Below are 15,996 nucleotides of genomic sequence, written 5' to 3'. Positions count from 1 at the left end.
CCTGCAGACCAGAGAGGAGTTCCCCCACCGGCGCTGCTGGGAGGGACAGGACGGGAGAGCAGCGCTGGGACCAACGTACAGCCACCCCCAGCATCACTGGGTGCCCAGAGCAACGCTCGGTTACACCTCATCAGCTGGCCCTGGTGCGTACCCAGCAGCGATGCCCTGATTTGGGAGCTTTCCTGCACTCACCATCTATTTCACTCCCAAACGCCCCCGACTCTCAGCTGCCACGGGCATCTTTTCTTCTCCCACTGCAGATTTCGTGAAGGCAGGTAGCTACACGTCACTTCCCAAAGAGCTTATGAGTACCCAGGCAATGCTGAAGCCCTTCATGAGCCAAAACTCTCGCTGACCTGGCTGGGTTTTTCCCAAGGGAGAAAATCCAGGCAGGAACTCACATTTTAGCTTTGACATTTGAAATTCTACCCACTCCACAGCCACGGGTCTGCAAAAGGCATCCACTAAACACAGACACCTACAAGAGCAAGGGCAATCCCCTAAAATCATGTTCTAGACTGGTTTCTGCACTGAGCAGCATTTAAAATGACCAATCCTTGTGAAAGAGCTATAAGAGTAAGGATGGAGCGCTTGGCCCCTGTACGAGCAACTTTTGCCAGGTCTCAGCAAATCTGCTGGGACTAGGGCAGGGCGCAGCCAGCAAATGTGTTAAATATATTTTATTCCTGTCAAACAGAGGAGTATAATAGCAAGGAAAACACTCTAAGCTGCCACTACCACTTGTAAAGGAAAACTGGGACAAAGGATATATTGATCTGCCCTCGCTAAATACGCAGGTGTATTTATTTATATTCCGCTTAGGGAGCAAAAGTGAAGCGCACACAATTATGAATATTTCCAAGCTACAATCACAGCACGCTATTCAATGTGCATGCACACTGGTATCGTGTGGAAAGCCAAAGCCTGGCCTCCACGAAACTGGGTGAAATCAGCACTCCCTCGATCAAAATCCAGCCTACAACTCCTAATCGCTCCCACAGGGAGCGTGCATTTGTGGTATTGAACAGCCTTGCCCCACTATGAATCACGCAAAAAACCGTCCCGTGATTTATTACCCAACGCACCCATCAGGAAGAGGAATACTGAGCCACATCAAACTCACAGAATGTTCACAGATCACAGAATGGTTGGGGTTGGAAGGGCCCTCTGTGGGTCACCCAGTCCAACCCTCCTGCCGAAGCAGGGTCACCTACAGCAGGCTGCACAGGACCGCGTCCAGGCGGGTCTTGAATATCTCCAGAGAAGGAGACTCCACAACCTCCCTGGGCAGCCTGTTCCAGGGCTCCGTCACCCTCAGAGGGAAGAAGTTCTTCCTCATGTTCAGGTGGAACTTCCTGTGCTTCAATTTCTGCCCGTTGCCCCTTGTCCTGTCGCTGGGCACCACTGGAAAGAGTCTGGCCCTGTCCTCCTGACACCCACCCTTCAGATATTCTTAAGCATTTATAAGGTCCCCTCTCAGCCTTCTCTTCTCCAGGCTGAACAAGCCCAGCTCCCTCAGCCTTTCCTCGTAGGAGAGATGCTCCAGTCCCCTCACCATCCTCATAGCCCTCCGCTGGACTCTCTCCAGTAGCTCCTCATCTTTCTTGAACTGGGGAGCCCAGAACTGGACACAGTACTCCAGATGGGGCCTTATCAGGGCAGAGTAGAGAGGAAGGAGAACCTCCCTCAACCTACTGGCCACATGTTAGGGGTTGGAAGGGACCTCTGTGGGTCACCTAGTCCAACACGGGATGGCTGGAGAAGGCTTTCCCCCCAGACTATTAAGCCGCATCCCCTGAGCAGCATGTTGCCCTCAGCCCCCACTGCGGACCCCTGACTTGCAGGCGTGCTGGCAAGAAGAGGCCTCTGCAGTCGGACTCGCCGGGTGTTTTATCCCCACCGAAACATGTTTAGAAAATACCAGCTTTTTCCAAGAGCTCCCTGGCACATGTCAGACACGACGGTCCCAGAAGCCCAGCAGCTGTCTGCTGCCGGCAAGGCGCTGCTGGCGTCACAGTGCTTCATTGCTGCTTTTCATAGAGAAATCCTTTAAAATAGACTTCTTCTCTGTTTCTGTTGGAACTTATATGTGCAGACGTGCCAGCAGATGTTCCCTGCACATCCCCCCACAAACGCGCCATGGCTCCCTGACCCTCCCCAGGCTCAGGAGCCCAGCACGAGCAGGGGGATCCAAGCACCGGCAAAACCCATCCGTGCTGGAAGCAGTGCCTGTCTCCACACCAAGGAGCGCGCGACGAAGCGGGGACCGTGCCCGCCATGCCCCCCAGGCAGCAGAGAGCCAAACCCAGGGTGACCGCTTCAGTCTGGGGTCCAGCTCCCAGGGGCAGGAGCGGAGCAGCCCTCGGCAAGGTGAGGTCCAGCAGCCGCTGTCCTCTCCATCCCTCCGAGGGATGCGGGTGGCGTTTTGCCCAGCCTCGGCACCTGCTTCCGAGTCACCAGGAGAAGGACCCCCAAAAAGGCATGTCCCCCTGCCCAGGCTTCAAGCAAGAAACCACGCGCCGCTAGAGCTCTGGCTTCTCCCCACCCCACCGAGGCATTCAGCACTTAAATAAGCCCTTGGCTTACCAAATGTTTTAATCGGGAGGGGAAATAGAGGGGAAAGTCTTTCTTTTTTTTTCCCTTTCTTTGCGTGTTTTGTTCATTTTGAGGCACAAAATGCATAGAATGTGGTTTGTCTCAGAACAAAGGGATAGCACTGAACAATGCAAACAATTTAGCATCAGGCCAAGTCCTCAGAATTAATAAAGTTTAGTGCTAACAGGTCAAAAGGCTATTCAAGGTATTACAGATACTACACACGGCCGGTTACTTTGAAAATATGCTATTAATATTATTGTCTAATATTAATATTATGTGAACTAACAGTAGCATGCAGGTGACATAAAAGGGTATAAGAAAAATGAGGGTAAAACTCACATCCGGGTGTGGAATAGCGTATTGTCCCTGAATTGTATAGGCCTGCGAAAGAAAAAAAAACAAACCAATGTTATTAGGGCTGGCAGAAGACAGCGGCAGAGCCCCGTGCCTCCGCAGGGACTGCAGTCCCTGGACTGTGCTCCTTTCTGCCTGATGTGGGGTAAATGCTGTGAATGCCGGGGCGAAAGAGGAGCTCACCCCCCGCCCCGCCCTGCCCGGGACCCCGCGCTGCCCTCAAATAACCCCACACAGAGGGAGCTGGGCGTTCTGCCACCGGCAGAAAGCGGGGTGCGCGATCTTGAATTCTGATTTAACGAGCTTAGTTTTGAGGCTGGAGGGGATGAGGGAAGCACTTTCTGAGCAGTTGCCCTATGCACCCCCCCCGGCTAGCCCAGGGGAAGAGCCCCCTCCCCGTGCCACATGAAATTCTCTGCGGCAGCGAGTCCTTGGGGCAGGAGGGAGACGTACCCCTCCGATCAAAGCCAGAGCACGCTGAGCTACCTAACTTCAAGGGCTTGAGCTCTGTTAGGTTTTTCCAAAAGGAGAGAACCAGCCCTTTCAAGGTGCCAGGATTGCACAGAGCGGGAAGAGTTGGCTTTGCCGTACAAAAGACATTTATCAAATCAGAATTATCTGCGTGGCGGATGCACGGCAACATCACCGATGGCCTTCGCACCTAAATGTGACCCTAGAAAGCAAGCCAGTGCGGTGAGTCTCTCCACATTTTCAGGTGCGCAGCTCTCAACGTGCTTTACATCCACCCAGTATATGCCAGTGCTCTACTGGGGGGAAAGGCATTGCTGCGCAGAAAGCCAGCTGGTGCTGATGTCTCACCAAGCATGGAGAGGGCTCAGGGACAGGCTGCTTGCACTGCAATGCCTTTCACCAGCTATAACCAACAAATCCATGCAGATGTCTGACAGGCAATTTAGCATTTTTCCCATCGTTTCTAGCAATCCTTTCTCTTTTGTAAATAACCTGAAAATAAGCACTGCTGTGGATAAAGAGCCAGACACTAGACAGCCCAGTATTCTGGAATTAACCAGCTAGCAAAATGTCTCACTGGTTAACACATTATTCAGATGATTCTGAGAGAAATGGCACAAGTGATGGATAACACTTTAAAAAGGGAGAGTAAAGGTAGCCAAGAAAAAAATACCCTCCTCTGAATGTCCTGCAAATTTGCCACACCGTCTGCAAACGGCAAAGCGCTTGGTGTGAGGAAAACCCCCAAAATCCTGGAGGAGGAAGGAGGCAAAGCCCCCCACACAGAAATGGTGATCCTAGTGCCTGCCGGCATCCCAGCGCAACGGCGTGCCCGTGGCCACGTGGCAAAGGCTGCCCTAAAAAGCTGTCTTTCCTGGTAGTTTAATTTGGTCGTTCGTTTTGAATTAGAAAAAAACGATTAGAAAAAGCTAATTAAGGGCAGGAAGGTGTCTTGGACAGACGCAACCCATGGACAACAGGGCTGATCCCTTCGGCAGCTGCCATCGGCCACAGCGTCCCTCAGCCTGCCGAGCTCCTGCAGGTTCAACCTGCCCCGAGCGCCTCGCAGCACCACTGACGGTGACCTGCTGTCCTCCGCCCACCCGCCCCGTGCCACCCCTCGGCAGAGCCAAAGGGGCTCGCCGACGGTCCCTCGGGGGTGGCAGGGAAGAGTTCTCACTTCTTCCCACGACTTCACTTCTGTGCAAGACACCAACCGTGGGTCAGCAGGAGAAACGCTACCTCCACCTTACTCTCCCTTTTGAGAAAATAAGTTCACCAAGCAGCTGGACTCAAAGCTCTTTTCCAGGACGGCTGCTCAGACCGAACGACACGCTCCTCTTGACGCTGGCAATGACTAAGAGATGCTAATTCTGCATGCTGCCTGAAATAGCCTGTGCTTTGGGCTGTGCTCCCAGCCTTAGTTTGTCCTTCTGTTATTTATTATGGTTGGGGAGAAAAGAAAGAACTCGTGTGGAGCTGCTCTGGCGGCATTAACTGTAGCTTCATGGTGCTGGCTCTATATCTGGCTGCTGGAGGTCCTGGGAAAGCACCTCTCCTGCTAGATACTGGTGCATCATGGCATGGTGGCATCTGCAGGCAGGTCCTCAGTCAACGGGTGAGGAGATGAGGTGGAAGAAGCAAGGGTTCAAGTCCCCTCTTCAAAAGCAGCCGCCTGCTTGACTGCTTTCGTTCCATAAATCACAGGCCGGGGGAGCTGATTTTTGTTTGCAGAACAACTGCCAGCTCCCGTGGCACATGCATGCAACAGTTATCGCGCAAAGAAAAAAACCTCCCGCTGCTTCGCCAGGGTCGCTAGAAATATCTCATGGTGTCTGCAAGCTCGCAGACCGACCGCTGCGAGGGCTCTCCCACCGGCACAGCCGAGGCCCGGCTTTGCAGCAGAGGTCGTGGCATTTGGGGGGGGAAGCAGCACCCCAAACTGTCCAAGCGCCAGAGATGGGGACGACCCCTTCACAGAGGCTCAGCATGGTCCTGGAGCAGCTGGGATGAGCCCTTCCTACCTTGGATCAATGACAACTACGCCGAGCTATTTTTAACTGGACTAGAGATGCCAGAAAATAAACACTCGCAGCCACCGTGAGCGCACGGTGATGGCCTCTTGTTCAATGAGGCTCTTCTCCCTTTCTCCTTCACACTGGTAACTGTTGGCAAATACTGAATTTGGGTCTAATGAAGAAAACTCCAGCCTTTTCTTGGTGCACAAGCACCTGACAGAGCTAACAACTTATTTCCCTGGTGTGGCCCTTTCCTTCTCCTCCAGCAGCCATCACAGGAGCTAAGCCATCTGCCTGGGCTTCCAAACCGCCGGCAGTTCTGCAAAGAGCTTTCAGTCCACCTGCCGTGGCACACAACGGATGGGATGACACCATGCAAGTCAGAAGGCAAGAAACCTGAGTGCACTAACGGGCAGCGGCTGGTGCTGCAGTAAAAGGCTGAGGTTGGCAGTGGAGGCTGCAAGCGGGTCGGCTCTTACCTGACCACCTGCAAAAATGACAGGGGTGGAGGCGGGCTTTGGGCGGTAGGGAATGGTGGCACCTTTTGGTGGGGACTAGGAAAAGGGACAAGGAGAGGGAGAAAGAACATTAGAACAGCTTTTCCTGAAACGGCGGCAAAAAGAGTGTTAGAAAGCACCCGACGGAGCACGGCCCCCGGGCCCGCTGCCAGCAACACCCACACCAGGCAAACCGCGTTTCTGGACAGGAGGACACGGGGGAAATTGGTGTTTAACAGACAACAAGGACAACCTGGGGTACAGGAGATCCCCTGCCAAGGCATGGGTCCCTAAATCACTTCCCAGACCTCCGCTGCCTCCCTTGCCTTTCCTCTGCTCTCCGCAAACTGCGTCACCTGGCCTAGGTTCCAGCCTGACGCTGGAACGCAGCACCCTCCTCAAAACACTCCAAGAAGACCCTCAAAGCGCAGCAAGATGAGGAGCTACACCCATGGACCAGGCTTTTCAACCCTGGATGCCACGAGCCTCCTCCTTTCTTTGCAGCCTGAGAGCTCCTGCACGTTGACAGCCCGCCCCGGAGTCGCAACAGCCCTGTCGAGCACCGGGAGCTGTGGCATCCTCATCATGGCCATCAGAAGGTGTTAGCAGCCTCTCTGAGCGACCTGGCATGGTGCTTTAGCTCTTCAGCCTCTCTCATCTTCCTCACCGTTGGAACAGAGTCACCTTCAAGACTTAGTTAGGTCTACTGTCATCCAAGCTGGGATGTGGATGGCCATGCAGCAGATGCTGCAAGGCACCATCACCGTTGTCAAGACCCCCCATGCCCTGGTGGGACAAGTGGCAGTAAACTCTTTGGCCAGTGTGCTGAGGTCTGGAGGAGCTGGAGGCTGGAAACCCCTCTCAGATGGTAACACCAGCATTTCCAGAGATTTCATCCTAGAGTTGGATGGTGGTAATGGTCCGTGTGAGCAGCCACACAGATGCCAGCAGCAGAGGCACCGACCATATGCACTCCGGGCCCTTCTCCTGCAGCAGCATGATCCAGGGCAGCCCTGCTCCAGCTGGCCAGGACATCTCAATCCTCCCTGCTGTGGCCTGACCGGTACCTGGGTAGGCATGAGCAGAAGCTGCAGCGATGTACATCAAGCTGTAGTGATGCATCCCACTGCACAGTGCACGGTGTATTTTCACCCCAGTTATCTCTTTTGGTTTTCCTCTTGAACATAACTAACAGACCATAGAAGAGATTTGGGAGGTTTTGAGGGATCAGGAAAGATTTCAGATCAAAGCCTCCTGGTTCTGCCCAAGGTGAAATGACCCAGTTACTGCTATGTAAAGATAGAGTAATTTATATTGCCTATCATCTCATGGAAAATTCTGCATTTTTTCCATACGTTCTTCTGGATGTCCACTTGTAGCCAAGTGGCATATCCAAATCTTCCTGCTAAGCACAAGTCTGCAGGAAAGCTGTACGATCAAAGCCCAGCCTCTATAATCACAAACCTACTTTTTCTTTTATTGCGTTACAAATCTTGGAGGGCATGAGCAAGGATTTCTGCGGTAAGACAATTTAAGACTACAAGGTTACAAGGAGCATCTCTGCAAACTGTTAAAGCCAGGGGACTTCCCACATTTCAGACTGTGAGAAAACTCAGGGGCTTTTCTCTTTCCCATTGCTGACCCATGCAGAGGAGCAGCAGCCCTTGCTTTGGTCACCGAGAACCGCAGCCACGAAAGACTTCACAACACACCCTCAAGCATCACCTCGGGCCCATCTCTGCCGCAGTCTGGAGCACAACCTGGAGTCATCGTGTGGCTAAAACTGCGCTCCTCTGCCAGCACAGTGCACCCACCTGAGAATCACCACCACCAGCAGTGGGCAACGTGGCTCATGGCAATTCCTCCTTAGCTATGCTGCTGCCAAACTGAAGTTGCTTACATTTGCTTTTGCTTTCACTTCCACCAAGCCCCAGCATCCTCATCTGAAGCCCTCGCAGCGGCAAACGCGCTCCTCCCTGCCGCAAAAGGGCAGCGGTGTGCGAGCTGTGCCGCGAGGCAGAGGGGCCCGACATCTGTCCGTCCTTGTCTACCTCTGGGAGGCACCAGGAGCGGAGGGTGTCACCGTTCTGTGTCCTCGGGGGGTTTCCTTCTGGAGCTTCTCCCATCTGAGGTGGCAGGTGTGGACATGGGGCATGTGGCTGTGGTCATCCCTGGCAATAAGCCACTGATAGAGCAGCATCGCTCCATGGTAGTGATCTTCAGGCTTGGCTCGTCAGCATTTCTCCCAGAAAATGGCACCGTGGATGCACATCCGTGCGTCCAACGGGTCCTGCTCTCCACCAGCCTTCCTTGCTACCTTTCCTGCTGTGCCGCACCAGAACCCGGCTGTGCGCTCCCAGCCCTGGCTCCCCCAGTGTAGGGGGTGCACTGGCCTCCTCCTCCAAGCCACGGTCCTCAACAGGCACCGCGAGCCCCATGCAGAGGAGCCCAGGCACTTGGTGGCATGGCTGCAGCTCATGTCCCCTTCCCATGGCACCCTCGGTGCTGGTGGGACACCAGGCTGCAGCTGTCCCAGCCCGGCTGGCCTCCCCTGTCACCCATCTCTCCCAAAGCCACCCTGTGCTACGACACAGACCATCTCCTTTGGGGCACCCGACCAGACAGGTTTCCAGTGTGGGACTCCAGAAACAACGGACGATGGTGGGGAAAACACACTGGGTGGGTTTCAAACAGAGGTACCAGGAAATGAGAGTGGTCCGACAACGCGTGGTGAAGGGTACGAGAGACACGCTCCACAGCTCCCAGTGCTGTTGTGGTGCCAGCTGGGTGTTTTTTTCCTATGTACTTTACCCCCTTTGTCACAGACTGTACCTCCAACATCACCACACAGATCTGTTTGACACACTGGATAATCGCGTCGGGTGTCCCCGAGATTGTCACCGCCCGCTCCGTGGAGTTGGGCAGCATGTCCCCCGCCACTTGAACCTGAGCACCTGTTGACTGGAGACAGAAAGAGAGAGGAGGAGAAATCCCACAGCTGAATGCCTTTCCTGGAAGCCAGCTCCAGCTCCGACGCCGTGCGCTTCCCAAGAGCCGCACCGCCTCGCGGGAGCTCAGCTGCGGCACGCTGCCTGCACCCCCAGGTCCCACGGGACGCTGCGCCTGCGTCAGCGGGACCATCCTGCGAAGCAACGTGGTGCATCATGCCAGCGGCGTAAGGATCCCCCTTCCCAAGGCAGCTCCCCCTTGGTCACAGATCAGCTCTGAGGAGCTGTGATTACATGCTATAATGAAATCAAGCCTGACTTACCTCCCTGATCTCCTTGATCTTGGAGCCTCCTTTGCCGATCAGCGAGCCGCACTGGCTAGCTGGCACCACCAGTCTCAGTGTCACCGGAGGTTTGCTGGTAGCAGTGCTGTTGCTCATTGAGTTGGTTATGTCCTTGAGAAGGAAGAGTGCAACGCATCAGCCCTTGGTACCCGATCAGACGCCTGCCATCCAGGCCAACCCAAATGCCCTGGGCCAGAAAAGAGGGGTCACGTCCCCCAGACTGTGGCCGGTCTCTGCCTGCAGCCGCATCACTGCGCATCCCTGCAGCTCATTAACTGCCAGACCTCTGGGACAGTTCACCGAAGCTCAGTTCTTGCCTCGTTAGAGTTGTCTGGAAGGTTTCATGCCGAGGTCGTGTACCAGTTAAGCAAGTCCAGCCAGGTATGCGTGGGTTGGAGGAACCCAGGCCCATCTGCGCTGCCGCCCCCAGCAGTGGACACACTGGAGCTCTGCTTGGCTGGTGGGCCACCCAAGGGTCTGGATGCAAACTCTTTTACTCTACCCTCCTGGGGGAAAGGGCTCATGTTGCTCACCTCCTCAAATTTGTAGGCGATCATGGCGAAAGCCTTGAAGATGGCATCAGTGGGGCCAGTGATGGTCACGATTCGCTCAGGGCAGTTTCCCTCCGAGATGTTGATCCTTGCCCCGCTCTGGAAAGAGAAGGGCAGGCCTGGTATAGCCACAGTTAAGCAACCCACAAAGATGCACCAGAGGCACAGCCCTTCCTCTGGGTCAGGTCCTGTCCCAGCCTGGTCCCTCTTCATCCTCTGTGCCAGCCTCTTGACACCTCAGCTAATCTTAAAAACTCCCATCCCTGCCCCCCGTGGTGCTTACAGCGCTGCCTTACCCTGACCCTCAGAAAGGGTTTCCAAGTATCCACTTTGGGTCTTTTATCGCAATGCAAAAGCCACATGAACAAGGCAAGACCAGCTCACGGGATCACTGCTTGTAAAAAGAAGTGTTGCTTACTGGTCTGATAACTCCTTGGTAGCTGCTGGCACAAAGACCTTGGACAATCTCAAGCATCTTACGAGTGACTTAATTTCAATGTTTCATTAAGAGCAAATTCTTGGCTCTGGAAAATTCCCATCAAATGTGACAGGAGTCTGAAAACAGAGTGAGAAAACTGGACCAAAGAGCTCTGGGCACAGCTGGCTTGCATGTCCTGACTCTGGGAGTTAATCCACGTATCACACAGGGCAATGTGCAGCTCACGCTGCCAGGCAGGACAGCCCGATAGCCCTTCCCACTCCTCTCCCCCACTCCTCCAAATCCTTCTACAGAGCAAGGCTGCTCACCTCCTCACGCATCTTCTTCACAGTCTCTCCCTTCTGAAATAAGAAGCAGAAACACAAGCTATTGCTAAAGATTCAAGACTTCCACCTTCAAAAGAACCCTTCTAAACATGCTTCCCTCTAAAACGTAGCAACACATAGCCAAACATTTGGGCAGCTCTTTGACACCTGGCCCTCCAACCCCACGCGATGGTCAGCTGAAGAGCTGAGGGTGTAAGCCATCGTAGCCCTGCTCCCCATGTGTGTACGACACGGCAGACAAAACAGCTACTAATGCGCAACTGCAGCCTCCAGCTCCTTTTCTATGTTTCCCATTAGGGGGAAAACCACATGGAAGCAGCTCAGAAACTGGTCGGATGCTGAGAAAAGCTGGCACTTCAGGATAGCTCCAAAGAGCAGTTTCTGACCTAGTATCTGTGGAGAGATCTAATATCTTTATATCCAGCTATAAAGCAGGTACAACTGTGAATCTTTCCAGGGCTGGACAGGCTGATGGAAAAATAAGGCACAAGCATATAGAAGAAAGGCGTTCATGCTGCAGATCTTTGCCACCATAAACCTGCCGTTTAAAAACACCATAAAACCCAGTCCTGTAGAGCCAGGACTTTCCAAACCACCGTGGCAAGCGCCAGGGAGCAGAGAACCTTGTGAAGTTTTTCTGCACAAGCTAAATGGTGTTCTGTGGTCTCAGAGACAAGTGTGGCAGGATTTAAACTGGTCTTCATGCCATTTTTTGATCTCTCTTAACGAAGCTACTTGATTAAAATGTCAGGGAAACATAATCATAAGCACTTCTTCTTCACCCCAGTGAAGCAGCTGGAAATGGCACTAGGTAAGTTTGGTGGTGGGTTTTTTTTTTTTTAGGGGAATGGTCTTTGATCCCTCTGTGGGTCTTTCATAATTTCTGTCTCACAAATGCAGCAACAAGATCACACACACCAAATGTACAAGCACATCACAGGGAAGAAGTGACTGGCATCTACCACACCGCAGGCAGCAAATGGTGCAGGCACTAGCATTAAGTACACATTTAAAAGACGTCCTTACCTTTCCAATGATGCTTCCAACTTCCTACAAAAAAAAAAGCCATACACAAAGGAATCAATGTTACAAAATGTGAAGACAATCCAGCCCAACCCCATCATGAAGCAAATACCTAGTGCACGCTGTCCCCAGCAGAAGGGCAGGAATGAGAAGGGCCAGGAGCACCACGCCACCCTCTCCATCAGCATGAGGACATCTACCCACGTGGTAGCCCCTCACTGGGAGCCCCTTACCTTGCCATGCATCAGCAGCCGGATGGTGAGGGTGACGTTCAGGCCGCCTTCGGAGACCTTCGACTCCATTTCCTACCAGGGGATGGGAGACGCGCGTTAGCTGGGAGGGCAGCCCTGGCGCAGAAGACGACAGCACCACGGCTGTATCACCTGGGGACAGAGAGGGCAAAGGTTATCTCTCAAAACAGGCAGGTTCCTCGTGTGGGATGGACCCTGCAGAGCAGCAGGGCATGGGAAAGCCACGGCTGGAGGACCTGTGGGAGATGTCCTGGGCTGAGCACCTTAGCGGGTGCAGATCGGGCTGGCTGCTCGCTATAGAGTCCGCCCTGGACGCGAGCCTGGGAACAGCCCGCAGCTCTGCCGCAGCTTTGCCACCGGCTTCATGCAAAAGCCACTGCGGGAGCAAAGACTCAAGTGTCCGAGGTGGCACAGCCCGATGGCTGGCCCACACCTGCATGAGCCGAAAAGCAGATGTGCCCAGCTGAGCGCGTGGACGCAGGAGCAGGGAGTCAGCGGAGCAGCCTGGCCAAAGACCGATGCCTGAACTGGGACTTTAAAAGAGCCAAGGCGCCTACCTAGCAAACCAAAATTCACTGTTTCGAGTGTGAACGAGCACTCAGAAAATCAAAAGCCAGTTTTTCAATAAGCAGGAAATATCTGTCTGACCCCAGGAGCACAGAGCGGGAAGGATGGAGCTGGTGTCCCAGTTGCTGCACATCTGCTCAGCCCGAGCTGTGAGCACCCTTGCTGGGCACTGCATCTCAGGACCACGCCATTTCCAGCCATCCATGCTCCGCGCGTATCTAATGGAACCTCTGCGAGTTTTCCCAGTGCTGTCATCACTCTCCTCTCCCTTCCCATTCTCTCTTTCCTCCTCTGCCCTCTAGAGGGAAAAACGACAGCGATGCTTTGAAGGCAGGGGGAAGAAAAAAAAATCACAGAACGGCAACAAATCCTTCTTGTTCTTTCCTGACGCCTCCTTAGTAGCATCTCTGCATGAGGACCGGGCACGTGAAATGTCTCTGCAGCCTAGTGCATGGGGAGGCCAGTCCTGTCTCAGAAGGAGGTGCCAGCGTCCTTCTACGTGCAACGCTGTGAGATTTGAAGCAACTCTCCCCCCCCGTGTTATTTAATCCCTCAGTACATATCAGATGCGAGATTTTTCATCCTGGTCACAAGCATCTGGCATTTTCCTTTGCTCAGACACGGACTTAAGCGACCAAAAAATGGGTAGTAGATCACTTCTCAAGTATTACTTTAACGCAAAGAGGCAGTCGGGATGAATAAACACGCAGCAATACACAAATCATGGCTAGGAGATGGGTTTGATGTAAAACCTCTTTCAAGAGGTTATGAGGAAACCCAAAATGGATAAATCCCACGTGGTTAGCAGGGAGGCAGTGCTCCCACAGAACTAACAGGAGATCAGCTCACTGGGAATGAGGTTGCTTATAACCTACTTGCAAATGCCGATCTTGAGGCCACTGGATGTTACAACTGAAAAAAAAGTACAATCCTCACCAGAACAATAAGAAATCAAGTGTGCTGAAGATGTCAAGCCAAAAGCTACTGTTAAAGGTGGGGAGGAGGAGAATATTTCAGAGGAAGAAGGTGACGACACTGAGGACCAGAGTGATGGGAATGGGATGACACATGATAGCACAACGTGCAAGATCAGGAACTTTCTCTCTGAAGACCGAGCCCAACGCAGGCAACCAATAAAGGAAAATATGGTTGTGCTGTTTAGCCCGGTGCCAATTTCTGTGCATGGGAAGCAATGATGAAAAGCATAAATGGGCTGATTTACGGAGGTCAGAGTTGCTGGTGCTCCTGATGTGCCAGGAGATAAAATGCCTGCACGGAAGAGGTGCCATTCCCGTGCAGGGGGACAACCATCCCCAGGGATGTCCGGTCCAGGAGCAATCTAGCCCTGCCGCAGGGAAAGAAAGAGGGCTGCGACACCACTGCAGCAACCCACAATCCCCTCCCCGGCTGACGAGCATCCTCTAACAGCAGAGCCAGAGGAAGGCAGAAGCTGTTCACAGCTGGTGGTCAAGACGCAGCCTCAGGCAGTGGCTTTCGTGACTTGCAGAGGCAGAATTTGCAAGCCATCCTGCCCCGCACACCACCCCGAGGGCTTCCCTTTGCAAGCTGCCCAACCGTGGTGGCCCGGACAGCTACAGCCCAGGGTGCCAGCCCCACGGCTGGGAGCCAGCAGGTGAGGCTGGGACCCTGGAGCAATCTGGGCTTTGCCACCGGGTTGATGGACCCCAAAGCCCAGCTGAGTGGTTGAGGTGCTCAAAACCCAGGCATATCCTTGCGGCAGCAGGAGAGCCTACAGTCCCACCGAGATGGGTCACAACTTGACTGCTACGGACCAGCCAAATTCGCTGTTTTGCTTCCACCAGATGCCCTACGGTGCCATAGAGCTTATCGCGGGGGGTGTCTGCCATCCCCGGCGCCACATCCCGCACGGGAGGAACTCTGCATCAGGCCGTTATGTAAATGTTTCCAATTGATTGAAAAAGTGGGTCATGTGTTAGCCAAATGCTCCTGGCTTTAAGATTTATCAGCATTATTAAATTAAACACGCTTCATGCTCCAGCGAGCGGGAAAGCTACATTGGCCTTTTCTTAATCATACTCGTGAAAGGTAAGTCTTTCATACGGGGGGTTCGCGAGCTCAATGGAAACGATGGGAACAACAGAGCCGAGGCATTTACCCTGGGTGTGTGCCTCCCTCCACAGCCCTCATTCTTCACGGACAAAAGGGCTGGGAAAAATTATCCCCCAAATGCCATTTTGAGCATTTCAGAGCATTCCCTGCCTAGAGAGAGAGAGACTCATCTTGGACCCTTCCTCTTCATTTTCTGCCTAGTTCACAGAAGGTTTGAAATGGCTTCTTTGTCCATCTACTTGAAAGCCCTGAGGACACCATTACGTCCAGTCCAACAGATAGAGTAGACACAGAGCCCAAACCCAACCCAGCGCAAAGCAGGCGCAGCCCCGCAGAGGCCAAAGACGCAGCATTAGGAGACAGAAGTGTCGAGTTTGGCCCTGAAATGGAAGTTGCACAGCGAGCCAAGCGAGACTCTTGCTGAGCATCATGCCTGGACCTCCGCAGGCGGAGGACCAGAGCCGCATCTCCCACATACAGCCATCACGGGGAGCAGCCAAATGTCTTCGCACCTCAGCGAGGGGAGTTCTGCAGGGTGGGGAGTGCCGTACTCAACACTGATCTGCCTCAAAACAGCTGGCTAACGTTTTCCAAAGAATGATCCTATTGCAGAGTAAGTAGACCTTTTAAATGCAGCTGCCTTCTGGGAGAGTGCTCGGAGGAGGTATCGTCAGTACTCCGAGCAATTCAGTTCTTCCCTCTCCCTAGGTTTCAAGATTAAATGTATTACATCTGGGGAAATTTCCTTAATCTATCAGGAATTCCCTGTGCCTGAAAAAGCAGCTCAGGCACCAGTGACCAAGGAGGAGAAGGAGAAGCAGAAGGAAAATTGAAACCCAGAACAGCAGAAAGACTCTCGTTCCCCATGTGCAAAGATACACAGTCTGATTTTTCTCTTTTCCATTTTTTTAGAGGTTGGAGCAATTGCCCAAACTGGTGCTCTTGCCTTTATGCTTGCTGATACCTCACAAATCCTGATACTCTCCTGAAATTTAAGCAAAATCTTCTAATTAGGGGAATTCTGAACACTGCGTATTAAATTAATTTAATACCATGATCATCTCCCAGACAGGAGATGGAGTGTGCAGCAGAATAGGGGGAGGAAGACTGAGCTCGGGACTGGACTTTGTTCCCCGGCCTGGTTTCTAAATGGGAGCTGGAAAAGCGGAGTCTGGGATCCCCCAGCCCCCTCCAGACGGGCAATAGTAGGGGCTCGTCTGAGCTCAGGTGGAGCCGGTGTTCCCGCAAGGGCCCGAAGAAATCACTGGCTCCGAGCTTGCCAATGCCAGCCCTCCTTCTCCTCCTTTTCCACCTCCCATGCATCCACTTGGCACGTTCTCCACATGCGAGCAAGTCCCGCGGCGCAGCTCCAGCAAACGCTGCCCACGCCTCCTCTGCAAATGCCCAGCGGAGAGCCAAGGCATCTGCTGCCGTGCTCCCCCGAGACAGCCCCTGCTGCCTTAGGATGCGGCGGCAGCAGCCTGCGTTTTGGAGAAGGTGGTTGAGGCTCTCATAAAC

At 53.4% G+C, this 15,996-nt stretch overlaps 1 protein-coding gene across 20 annotated transcripts in view; it reads right to left on the bottom strand.

Annotated features, from left to right (window-relative positions):
- PCBP3 (poly(rC) binding protein 3) overlaps positions 1–15,996 on the bottom strand; it is a 65,288-nt gene that overhangs the window by 19,226 nt on the left and 30,066 nt on the right. For 10 of the 20 annotated variants that reach the window (XM_075430142.1, XM_075430140.1, XM_075430139.1 and 7 more), the window contains 8 exons: positions 11,803–11,874; positions 11,573–11,596; positions 10,529–10,561; positions 9,764–9,880; positions 9,210–9,341; positions 8,771–8,899; positions 5,852–5,995; positions 2,938–2,979 (listed from right to left, as the gene is read on the bottom strand). In XM_075430142.1, the coding sequence (XP_075286257.1) occupies positions 2,938–2,979; positions 5,852–5,995; positions 8,771–8,899; positions 9,210–9,341; positions 9,764–9,880; positions 10,529–10,561; positions 11,573–11,596; positions 11,803–11,874 (693 nt within the window). Of the gene's footprint in view, positions 1–2,937; positions 2,980–5,851; positions 5,996–8,770; positions 8,900–9,209; positions 9,342–9,763; positions 9,881–10,528; positions 10,562–11,572; positions 11,597–11,802; positions 11,953–15,996 lie in introns of all 20 variants that reach the window. The other 10 variants (XM_075430148.1, XM_075430149.1, XM_075430151.1 and 7 more) reach the window with 3 other exon arrangements.

Source organism: Opisthocomus hoazin, chromosome 9 (assembly GCF_030867145.1).
Source record: "Opisthocomus hoazin isolate bOpiHoa1 chromosome 9, bOpiHoa1.hap1, whole genome shotgun sequence".
NCBI classification, from domain to species: domain Eukaryota; kingdom Metazoa; phylum Chordata; class Aves; order Opisthocomiformes; family Opisthocomidae; genus Opisthocomus; species Opisthocomus hoazin.
This window is presented reverse-complemented; position numbering and strand designations above follow the sequence as displayed.